This window comes from Coregonus lavaretus (genome assembly GCF_964263955.1).
Source record: "Coregonus lavaretus genome assembly, chromosome: 13".
Lineage (NCBI taxonomy): Eukaryota > Metazoa > Chordata > Actinopteri > Salmoniformes > Salmonidae > Coregonus > Coregonus lavaretus.
Window position 1 is genome coordinate 38,392,471 of NC_140000.1, and position 12,670 is coordinate 38,405,140.

The following is a 12,670-nucleotide window of genomic DNA, read 5'->3' on the forward strand; positions in this document are numbered from 1 at the left end:
TTAAGACATGAAGGTCAGCCAATACGGAACATTTCGAGAACTTTCTTCAAGAGCAGTCGCAAAAACCATCAAGCGCTATGATGAAACTGGCTCTCATGAGGACCGCGACAGGAATGGAAGACCCAGAGTTAACTCTGCTGCTGAGGATAAGTTCATTAGAGTTACCAGCCTCAGATATTGCAGCCCAAATAAATGCTTCACAGAGTTCAAGTAACAGACACATCTCAACATCAACTGTTCAGATGGGACTGTGTGAATCAGGCCTTCAAAGAAACCACTACTAAAGGACACCAATAAGAGGAAGAGATCTGCTTGGGCCAAGAAACACGAGCAATGGACATTAGACCGGTGGGAATTTGTCATTTGGTCTGGAGTCCAAATTGGAGATTTTTGGTTCCAACTGCCGTGTCTTTGTGAGACGCGGTGTGGGTGAACGGATGATCTCCGCATGTGTATTTCCCACCGTAAAGCATGGTGGAGGAGGTGTTATGATGTGGGGGTGCTTTGCTGGTGTCACTGTCTGTGATTTATTTAGTCTGTCTGTGACACACTTAACCAGCATGGCTACCACAGCATTCTACAGCGATACGCCATCCTGTCTGGTTTGGGCTTAGTGGGACTATCATTTGAATTTCAACAGGACAATGACCCAACACACCTCCAGGATGTGTAAGGGCTATTTTACCAAGAAGGAGAGTGATAGAATCTTCGGCGATGTCATTTACAAAATAGCTTCCAACACTCTACTCAGCAAATTGGATGTAGTCTATCACAGTGCCATCCGTTTTGTCACCAAAGCCCCATATACTACCCACCATTGTGACCTGTACGCTCTCGTTGGCTGGCCCTCACTACATATTTGTCGCCAAACCCACTGGCTCCAGGTCATCTATAAATCACTTCTAGGCAAATCCCCGCCTTATCTTAGCTCATTGGTCACCATAGCAACACCCACCCGTAGTATGCGTTCCAGCAGGTACAGTGGGGAGAACAAGTATTTGATACACTGCCGATTTTGCAGGTTTTCCTACTTACAAAGCATGTAGAGGTCTGTCATTTTTATCATAGGTACACTTCAACTGTGAGAGACGGAATCTAAAAAAATCCAGAAAATCACATTGTATGATTTTTAAGTAATTCATTTGCATTTTATTGCATGACATAAGTATTTGATACATCAGAAAAGCAGAACTTAATATTTGGTACAGAAACCTTTGTTTGCAATTACAGAGATCATACGTTTCCTGTAGGTCTTGACCAGGTTTGCATACACTGCAGCAGGGATTTTGGCCCACTCCTCCATACAGACCCTTCAGGTTTCGGGGCTGTCGCTTGGCAATACAGACTTTCAGCTCCCTCCAAAGATTTTCTATTGGGTTCAGGTCTGGAGACTGGCTAGGCCACTCCAGGACCTTGAGATGCTTCTTACGGAGCCACTTCTTAGTTGTGTGTTTCGGGTCGTTGTCATGCTGGAAGACCCAGCCACGACCCATCTTCAATGCTCTTACTGAGGGAAGGAGGTTGTTGGCCAAGATCTCGCGATACATGGCCCCATCCATCCTCCCCTCAATACGGTGCAGTCGTCCTGTCCCCTTTGCAGAAAAGCATCCCCAAAGAATGATGTTTCCACCTCCATGCTTCACGATTGGGATGGTGTTCTTGGGGTTGTACTCATCCTTCTTCTTCCTCCAAACACGGCGAGTGGAGTTTTGACCAAAAAGCTCTATTTTTGTCTCATCAGACCACATGACCTTCTCCCATTCCTCCTCTGGATCATCCAGATGGTCATTGGCAAACTTCAGACGCGCTGGCTTGAGCAGGGGGACCTTGCATGCACTGCAGGATTTTAATCAATGACGGCGTAGTGTGTTACTAATGGTTTTCTTTGAGACTGTGGTCCCAGCTCTCTTCAGGTCATTGACCAGGTCCTGCCGTGTAGTTCTGGGCTGATCCCTCACCTTCCTCATGATCATTGATGCCCCACGAGGTGAGATCTTGCATGGAGCCCCAGACCGAGGGTGATTGACCGTCATCTTGAACTTCTTCCATTTTCTAATAATTGCGCCAACAGTTGTTGCCTTCTCACCAAGCTGCTTGCCTATTGTCCTGTAGCCCATCCCAGCCTTGTGCAGGTCTACAATTTTATCCCTGATGTCCTTACACAGCTCTCTGGTCTTGGCCATTGTGGAGAGGTTGGAGTCTGTTTGATTGAGTGTGTGGACAGGTATCTTTTATACAGGTAACGAGTTCAAACAGGTGCAGTTAATACAGGTAATGAGTGGAGAACAGGAGGGCTTCTTAAAGAAAAACTAACAGGTCTGTGAGAGCCGGAATTCTTACTGGTTGGTAGGTGATCAAATACTTATGTCATAAAATAAAATGCAAATTAATAACTTAAAAATCATACAATGTGATTTTCTGGATTTTTGTTTTAGATTCCGTCTCTCACAGTTGAAGTGTACCTATGATAAAAATTACAGACCTCTACATGCTTTGTACGTAGGAAAACCTGCAAAATCGGCAGTGTATCAAATACTTGTTCTCCCCACTGTATATCTCACTGGTCATCCCCAAAACCAACACCTCCTTTGGCCGCCATTCCTTCCAGTTCTCTGCTGCAAATGACTGGAATGAACTGCAAAAATCTCTGAAGCTGGAGACACTTATCTCCCTCACAAACTTTAAGCATCAGTTGTCAGAGCAGCTTACCGATCACTGCACCTGTACACAGCCCATCTGTAATTAGCCCACCCAACTACCTCATCCCCATATTGTTATTTACATTATTTATTTTGCTCATTTGCACCCCAGTATCTCTATTTGCACACCATCTTCTGCACATCTATCACTCCAGTGTTAATACTAAATTGTAATTATTTTGCACTATGGCCTATTTATTGCCTTACCTCCATAACTTACTACATTTGCACACACTGTATATAGATTTTCTATTGTGTTATTGACTATACGTTTTGTTTATTCCATATGTAACTCTGTGTTGTTGTTGTTTTTATCGGACTGCTTTGCTTTATCTTGGCCAGGTCGCAGTTGTAAATGAGAACTTGTTCTCAACTGGCTTACCTGGTTAAATAAAGGTGAAATAAAATAAATAAAAAATAAATAGAGTGCTGTATCAGATGACCTGGCCTCCACAATCCCTTGATCTCAACCCAATTGAGACGGTTTGGGATGAGTCGGACCGCAGAGTGAAGGAAAAGCAGCCAATAAGTGCTCAGCATATGTGGGAACTCCTTCAAGACTGTTAGAAAAGCAATCCAGGTGAAGCTGGTTGAGAGAACGCCAAGAGTGCAAAGCTGTAATCAAGGCAAAGGGTGGCTATTTGAAGATTCTCAAATATAAAATATACTTTGATTTGTTTAACACAAGGCAAAGGGTGGCTATTTGAAGATTCTCAAATATAAAATATACTTTGATTTGTTTAACACTTTTTTGTTTACTACATGAATCCATGTGTGTTATTTAATAGTTTTGTAAAATGTAAAAAATAGTAAAAATAAAGAAAAACCCTTGAATGAGTGGGTCCAAACTTTTGACTGGTAGTGTATGTCCGATGGGTTAAACCCACACATCCATCCACCCACCCACACATATCTATTAGAAAGATATTTAGGATGTCTCGCCTAAGGACAAAACCATTATGCCTTTACCCACAGTCAGTCAAATTTAGACAGCTAAAGAGACCCCTGTCTTGGTTGTAATCTTGATCTGGTTTTAAGTCTTTGCAGTATGACTAGAGCCCTCAGTAACAACAGTTAAGCAGGCCATTCTGCATGAGACTGGGGTTGTTGCATGCTGTTCAATGTGGTGTCAGATGCCTCTGAGGTCCCTGCCTGCCTACCTGTCTCTACTCCGATTTCTATAACTGACGCCTGTCATGTTGTCATTTGCCCTTCACTCAGCAACAACAAAGGGGGGGGGGGGGTGAATACAAGGGGTGTGTGTGTGTGCGTGTCGAGAAACGTTGGAGGTGTGTAGCTATTTCAAGTGTCTCTCTCTACTTTAACACTTTTAGTATTACACAGATTTACAGAATGCACAAAATATGGAGCCACACCTTGCCTGAATTGTGAAGTGAGCTTGTTATATTGAGTTTGTATCTCCTCTGCTAGCCCCTGACAAGATGAGGTGTATGGCGTGATAATCTTCCACCACACGAGCTAGTAATGTGTCAACCCAACAGCTGTTCATTTGTTCACAGCCTGGAAGGTCCGACCCCAACAACAGAATCCAGGTCGGGGTAAGGAGAGGAGGGGTGAGGGGGGTTGTTGCAGGGGGTTGAGAGGATGTGGGGGGGTTTGGACAAATGACACATTACACAGGCACGTCCGGCATCCCTGAAGGCCAAACAGTTCTTTCTACTGGGACAAAAGAGTTGTGGCGCGCAGGCCACTTTGGAAATAGAACACAATGCGAAAGTGGCATCTGAAAACGCCACGGCCAGAGAGCCAAACAGCAAACAGAGATGATTTACAGCTGGCACCAGGTCTCAGGGGCGATGGTGTTACAGGGAGGGAGGGAGTTATGGGTGCTGCTGGGACATATGGTAGTCTGTAAATTAGAACAGGCTCCTGTCCCTGTTCTTTTTCAGAGGGAATAGTTCCCTTTAACCTCTGACTCTGGTTGTGTACTGTCAGTAGAGCACAGACTTATGAATAATGTAGATACAAACAAGATGGGCACAGATGCACACACAGTCAGTCACCTTTGACCTCAGCCTTAAAACTATGTTGGTAATGGTAACAGAATGGACTCACCATTGGCGACAGATTTATTCTCCCCTCTGCCAGTCACCTGAGAGAAGATAGATGGAGAAATAAGTCAGAGAGAAAGTCATCCGAGAAGTAGTCACTTCTACAGTCCATTTAGTCAATACTGCCATATCCTGAGAGAAGCTGTGTGCACTGGAACCTTTCAATCTCAGGCCGTGGTTCGACCAAATTGATCACTTCCACATTAACAAGAAAGGTTTGATGTGAATTTGCGTATGATTTCCATATTTTTTAGGTTCTTCAGTTGAGAGGTTTGAGACAGAGTGCCATGCCATAGTAATGAACCAATAAGCTTACTCCAGCCAAACAGGGAATTTGGGAAACAACATGAACAGGGTTCACATCCTGCCCAACACATCCAAACCCTGCATCTACAAACACACAACCACACTAAGCCTATCCAGTAAAGCCTGGTCGTGGTGGTTCGTGGACGACGTCTCCCACAGTTCCCTGCGGTAACACTGGCCTGTGTCCCAAATGGCATCCTATTCCCTATATAGTGCACTACTTTTGACCAGAGCCCTAAAAGGAGTGCACTATATAGGGAATAGGTTGCCATTCCGGACGCAAACACTAATAACCCGCCCGCTCCCATGAACTCATCCCAAGCACATCAGGCCCCTACGTCCCCTATCCCCTCATCCAGCTCCCCTGACATCACCACAATGTGTGGTTAGTTAATAACACAGCTCATAACCGCTAGCCCTCTACCTTACCCTGCTCCACGCCTGGTTTACGTCAGCACTAACCAGCAGTCTAGTGCCCCTCCAGCCCTCCAGCTCTATGTGGCTCACCACAGGATTGGATTGCACTGCTGGCAGGCTGCTGTACTCTGTCTGTGTGTTCAACTATCGGGAGACTGCAGAGCAAGGCATGCCAGGGCCTATTTCACGAGCCTTTCTGCTCCAGTAGCCAAATTTAGAGCCGTTCCATAAATAAATATCATTATTGTGTCTTTTATTGGTGAAATATCATCCTCGTAAATAACGGAGGTCACTTGGTGTGGTTGTGGCTAACACTGTGGACATTGGAGCGCAATGGGGTCTTGCATTGTGAGGGTCACACTAGAGGTTGGAGATAGCTGTCCTTACAACTGCCTGTTCAGGATGTGGTTAAAAGGACCCACACATACAGTAGCAAGGACTGGTTCTGCTAGCAAGGCCAAGTGTATGTATTATGTGTAAAATTAAGTGTACCTCTACAACAACATGAACTAAAATATAGAGTAGAGTAGACAGGACTATACAGGAAGCGTGGGTGCTGCTGTGTCAAGAGGGGAATAGAAATGAGAGGATGAAAAACAATACAGAACAGACATTTTGTGAAAGGGACTTGAGGCACTAAGTACCCATAGAATAGTATATATTTTAATAGCACAATACATGGCCATTAACAGTGACTTCTATTTACACTTACATACAGTATGTAAGCTATCTGCTTATTGCATTTTCAACTGTTGCCAGAGTGCAGCTTTTCTGGTTCCAGATCTGTTTGTGTTGCCTTGCCAACTCTTATGGTCATTGCTACAAACAGATTTGGGACCAGGCCAGAGCATAGCTTTCCCAATAAAAGAGAAGAAGACCTGACATCATAGTAGACTGAGGTCATTCCAGTGATAATATTAGTGCAGTGAAGTTGACATTTTTAAAACAACTTTACCTCTCCAGGGTTTCCAGACTAGTTAACGGTGAAGTCAACTAGCTAAGAGAGCTCTTCTTCAGAGCTCTTCAAACAAAAACAAGACAAAGCATCAAGCTGTTGTTATCCCCCTAGCTGGCAAATTTACATCTTATGATATTATTAACTCACAGATTTATACTACAGGGCCTCAAAACATTCCCCAGGTATACAGTTAAGTGTCCTGTTGTTGTGTGACGTCATGTGAATGTACTGTAGAGTATACTGTTTATGTGTCCCAATTGGCATCCTACTCTCCATGTAGTGCACTACTTTAGACCAAGGCCAATAGGGCTGTGGTAAAAAAACTGGGAGTAGGGTGCCATTTGGGACATAGTTGTGTGAGAAAGGAGGATAGTACAAATTCCAGTCATTTTTAGGATTTGCTATGTTTTTACATATCTGTAACTATACTGAACAAAAATATAAACGCAACATGCAAGAATTTCAAATATTTTAATTAGTTACACTTCATATGAGGAAATCAGTCAATTGAAATAAATTCATTAGGCCCTAATCTATGAATTTCACATGACTGGGAATATAGAGATGCATCTATTGGTCACAGATACCTTAAAAGGGCCTCAGGATTTAGCCACGGTATTTCTGTGCATTCAAATTGCCATCGATAAAATGCAATTGTGTTCGTTGTCCGTAGCTTATGCCTGCCCATACCATAACCCCACCGCCACCATGGGGCACTTTGTTCACAACGTTGACATCAGCAAACCGCTCATCCACACGACGCCATACACGTTGTCTGCGGTTGTGATGCCAGTTGGGCGTACTGTTCAATTCTCTAAAACGACGTTGGAGGTGGCTTATGGTAGATAAATGAACATTACATTATCTGGTAACAGCTCTGGTGGACATTCCTGCAGTCAGCATGACAATTGCACGCTCCCTTAAAACTTGAGACATCTGTGGCATTGTGTTGTGTGACAAAACTGCACATTTTAGAGTGGCCTTTTATTGTCCTTAGCACAAGGTGCACCTGTGTAATGATCATGCTGTTTAATCAGCTTCTTGATATGTCACACCTGTCAGGTGGGTGGATTATCTTGGCAAAAGAGAAATACTCACTAACAGGGATGTAAACAAATTTGTGCACATTATTTTTTTTTTTATAAATAAAAGCTTTTTGTTGCTATGGAACATTTCTGGGATATTTTATTTCAGCTCTTGAAGCATGGGACCAACACTTTACATGTTGTGTTTATATTTTAGTTCAGTGTACATTCTTCATGGCATTAGCCATGGTCTAAACTCAGGTGTGTGTTTTTATGTATATGTGTGTGTGTTTGTGTGTGTGTACACTCTTAGAAAAAAGGGTTCCAAAAGGTTTCTTTGGCTGTCCCCATAGGAGAACCCTTTGTGGAAAGGGTTCTACCTGGAACCAAAAAGGATTCGTCAAAGGGTTCTCCTACGGGGACAGCTGAAGAACCATTTTAGGTTCTAGATAGTACCTTTTTTTCTAAGAGTGTGTGTGTGTGTGTGTACTATGAAGAGTTCAGGTGGGTCAGGTTACCTTGGCTGGGGAGGAGCCCTTGTTTTCCCACAGACTTCTCTTGTTGGTCACATCTCCTGGCTTCAGGTCCTGCAGAGAGAGAGAAGGGAGCGATGGAAGAAGGGAGAGAGAGAGAGAGAGAGAGAGAGAGGAGCCCTTGCATCAGTGTCTGTAGTTCTCGTCAACTCACATTCAAGACACACAATTCCAACAATGGCTGCAGTATTTTAGTTGAGGAAACAGAAAAACAGTTGGGTTGTATTACCGTACAATACCTGAGGTGCTGAGAACAGGGATGAGAGAGAAGGCAGAAAGAGAAGTCCAGCAAGAAGAAGAAAGGATGACAAAGAGAAGGACTACCAGGCAGAGAGGTGCTGAGCTAGGACAGGAAAGGAAGAACAGTCACTTCAGATTGAGGAATGGAAGACAGAAGAAAGAAGGACAGTAAATAATATTTCAGATACGCAATTCTGTTATGCTCCTTTTAACCACATGAGGGAGACACAGACATGTTGCAGTCATTTCAAGACATCATTTGTCAGCAGGCAGAGAGAGGCAGACCAGACCAAACATTCCCAGAGAGCAAGTCAGTCACCCATATCAGAACCTATATCGGAGAGTGATCATGATTCATCAATCAAGTATTTTACGTCAATTATTTAAGTGAAAGTCACTTTTAATGTCCGTGCAAAACTCACAGGGGTTCATAGCTGGTTAAAAAGCTACACATCAAAGGTCGGCAGTAGGTATCATGTTACCGAAAGTATAACCAGCCACACCACACCACTCACAACGCCCTGACCTTCTGCACTACTTCTTCTCAACACCATGTCACCATGGCAACGGTCCTCTAGCGGCCACAGGGTGTATCACGACGCCACCATGATCTATGACTCCTACTGGGGTTATGGCAGTGGATATGTACATTTCCATTCATATCTAGTGCTGCCCTCACACTGTGCGCCTATTTGAACACAGGTCTGGGTGCAGCCTGAATATAGTCCAGGAGTGGACTACCGAGATGAAAGGACTTGGGTGCGTCCAAAATGGTACCCCTATTCTGTGCACTACTTTTAAACAGAGCCCTATGGAGTACTCTATCAGTGGTTTCCCACTGAGACTTACCCCCACACCAGTGTTTTATGTTAATGTAAGCTCCAGTATTATTGTGTTTCCATCAGTGTGACACTACATTTAAGGCATTTAGCAGACACTATTATCCTGAGTGACATCAACAGATTTTTCACCTAGTCTGCTCAGGGATTCAAACTAGCGACCTTTCGGTTACTGGCCCAACGCCCTTAACCACTAGGCTACCTGCCGACTAAAGACTTGTGGCGAGCAGAATCAACGAAGTCTGCATCATTCAAGACTGTTGCTTTGTGAGAAGGTGTTAAAGTTCACAGTTAACAACTGTTATGTAAATGCCAGCTGAAAAGTACCCAGGGCCTCCAAATTAGAGCAGGTCCGCCATAGCCATGGCTCAGTGAGACAGGGGTGCCGGCCCGCGTAGATGGAAACACGAAAAGTCTGAGCCTTTTGGGTAAAATACTAGTATAAATGCGACATATGGGACCTGGTCAAAAGTAGTGCACTACATAGCGAATAGGGTGCCATTTGAGACGAAGCACAGGTATGTTGGAATGCATCCATGCAGCCAAGCATGTCTGACTATAGCCCCACGTCCTTCTGATAACCTGCATGTGATCCATGGTAGGAGCCATGCCACATTTCATATTAAACTAATACATACTCCGACAATATGTGATATGTGCATTTACAACACAAATAAATGACTGCTGTTATGTGCTATGTGTATTTCCTTCATGACTTCATGGTTATAACTCAACAGCTCATCTACTTTGCTATTTTTCTTTTGCTATTATTTATATTTCTCCCAACATGGCACATCATCTTCCTACCGCACCATTATTTGCAGGCAATTATTAATACATACAATAAATGGTAGCTAACAGCGCTTCTCAAAACTATTAGGAAATATACACTGAGTCTACAAAACATTAAGGACACCTTCCTAATATTGAGTTGCACCCCCCCTTTTACCCTCAGAACAGCCTCAATTCATCGGGGCATGGACTCTACAAGGTGTCGAAAGTGTTCCACATGGATGCTGGCCCATGTTGACTCCAACGCTTCCCACAGTTGTGTTAAGTTGGCTGGATGTCCTTTGGGTGTTGGACCATTCTTGATACACACAGGAAACTGTTGAGGGTGAAAAACCCAGCAGCGTTGCAGTTCTTGACACAAACTGGTGCACCTGGCACCTACTACCATACCCCGTTCAAAGGCACTTAAATCTTTTGTCTTGCCCATTCACCCTCTGAATGGCACACATACACAATCCATGTCTCAATTGTCTCAAGGCTTAAAAATCCTTCTTTAACCTGTCTCCTCCCCTTCATCTACACTGATTGAAGTGGATTTAACAAGTGACATCAATAAGAGATCATAGCTTTCACCTGGATTCACCTGGTCAGTCTATGTCATGGAAAGAGCAGGCGTCCTTAATGTTTTGTGCACTCAGTGTAGTTCACGGAAAGCTCTATCCATCATCATTAAATGAGCTTAATTCTCTGGTCTGATGGATGCTTGCTTACAATACAGCTCAAGTGCAGGAGCAACACTGAGTTGGGGCCGCACATATAGTATGTTTCGTAATGAGTGTCTGTTCACTGTCTCCCTTGAAAAAGACGGTGTTCATCTCAATAAAGGATTAGATAAAGAAGTGCAAAAAGACTGTACAGTACAGTAAATGGCCACAGTCAGCTCTCTGCGAGGGTAATAAGTGGTTGTCGTGGAGACGACTTACCGCGGGCCTTCCTCCCGGCGTTTTGCTTTCGGGGGTTTTATTCAGCCAGTCGTTGATGAGGCCCGCCACACCTATCTTCATCCCAGCTGCTTCCTGTGTGGAGAGGGGGAACAGACAAAAAAAGACATGGTCAAAGTTCAACTCCAGCAGAACGCCCTGGGCTGGTCGTCATCGGGGATGAACAGGAAGTGGCAGTGAAACGAGCCCCTTCCTCTCTCCCAGCCCCCCTCTTCGCTCCCGACTTCCTCCCAAATGGCGTTCCAGATTCCCGGTTGTTTCCCGGTCCCCACCTTGTACGTGCCCCCGCCGCCCCCGGGCGAGTTGAACACGTTGCCTTTCTCCCACATGCTCTTAATGTTGCGTATCCCGTCTGTCACCATGGGCAGGTCCACGGCACCGGAGCGTGGGGACCGCATATCCTTGTTCTGTAGAGGGAGAATGGGAGACTATGTTAGTGTTGGATTCAGAGTGGGGAATGATCGGTGTTGGCAAAGGAGAGAAGAGCAATTTCTTATGTTGTGTTTTTATATCTGAACTCTATTTGTGACTTCTTTAAAATGGGCTTGAGAAAGGAGCCATACAGAGTATATAAATAAATATGAATAAAACATATTGTAGTATAGTATCATTACCATTATCTAAAGCATGTAGCTTTTAGATTCAGAGCAGTTTTGAAATATGCTGTATGTGCTGGATATGATAATCAGCATTGGTCACAGTTATACAGTCCCAGTCAACACAAGATGTCTTTTCAAAGTTTTTTCAACCAAAAATAGTTTTTTTCCGATGTCTTTTCAACGTCTTGTAGGGGTCATTGGTAACAGTAGGTCTAGTCAGGTGATTTGTGTTGATGTGTAACCTCTGACCTGGGCAACAGAGGTGTACTGCTCCAGTCTGTTGTCAATCTTAGAGACGACAGGAGAGTGAGACGTCTTCACCGTGCTGCTCAGAACATACAACAACAACAGAATTAGCCAAAGGATCATTTTATTACTGAACTGTATGACTTCACACTGAAAGCACCAGTTGTGATTCAAACAATTAATGGAAATGACTGTTCACCTTTTCTGTGCCGACTTGTTCAGAAACTCTGCTCTTTCACCAATCTGTAGAGACAGATCAGTGAATTATGCATTGACCATTTATTAGGCTGTAGCCACACACACACATACACACACACACACACACAAACAAATACACACGGCACTCCCACATCACACACACCATCCTCTCGGCACTCATCCATCACAAACCCAACAGCACCCTCCTCTCCTCCTTTCACCTGTTCTACCTTTCCCTTTTTTACCAGACCCATTACACCCTTGTTTAGACTGGGCTTTTCCCAGCCCAGCGAGACACAATGTGACTGACTGTTCTGTTCTCCACAGCACTAGCTACAGCTACTGTCACCCAGCCAGGAAAAGCAGAGAGCAGAGCAGCACAGGCCTTTTTCAGGCCCTGTGCTGTGGGAACCTCGCTCTGACTGCTGTTTATGATATACGACAACAGGGCTAAGAGGGGGGAAAGCGTTCCTGCCTGAGTCTCCTGCCTTTACTTCTAGCTGCTCTCAAAAAATAAAAGAAAAAACAACCATCCATCCCCGCTCCCTCTAAAAAATTAAATAAAAAAGGACCCTGCTTGGCCTCTAGTTTGGCTCTGCTACCGAATGTGGGCGTTCCTAAAATACTCCTCTTGACAGGAAATACCCCATTCTCAGGCTGCAGCAGCACATTTTAAAGAGCTCCCATTCCAACGCGGGTACACTAATCCTATTAACCTAATCGTTTCCCTGCATCCTCCGAGTCTGACGTTTTTGAAGGGAGCAGCTCTCTTTAGCTAGCTAACTGTGTTGACTCCTATTTGCAG

The 12,670-nt window shown here is 44.3% G+C and overlaps 1 protein-coding gene across 10 annotated transcripts in view; it reads right to left on the minus strand.

The window, feature by feature from the left end:
* The window catches only part of cald1a (caldesmon 1a), a 63,677-nt gene that overhangs the window by 3,789 nt on the left and 47,218 nt on the right, over positions 1-12,670 (minus strand). For 7 of the 10 annotated variants that reach the window (XM_084175810.1, XM_084175812.1, XM_084175809.1 and 4 more), the window contains 6 exons: positions 11,867-11,910; positions 11,671-11,746; positions 11,095-11,229; positions 10,805-10,897; positions 7,996-8,064; positions 4,776-4,812 (listed from right to left, as the gene is read on the minus strand). In XM_084175810.1, coding sequence (XP_084031936.1) covers positions 4,776-4,812; positions 7,996-8,064; positions 10,805-10,897; positions 11,095-11,229; positions 11,671-11,746; positions 11,867-11,910 — 454 coding nt within the window. Of the gene's footprint in view, positions 1-4,775; positions 4,813-6,449; positions 6,516-7,995; positions 8,065-10,804; positions 10,898-11,094; positions 11,230-11,670; positions 11,747-11,866; positions 11,911-12,670 lie in introns of all 10 variants that reach the window. The other 3 variants (XR_014614170.1, XR_014614171.1, XR_014614172.1) reach the window with 1 other exon arrangement.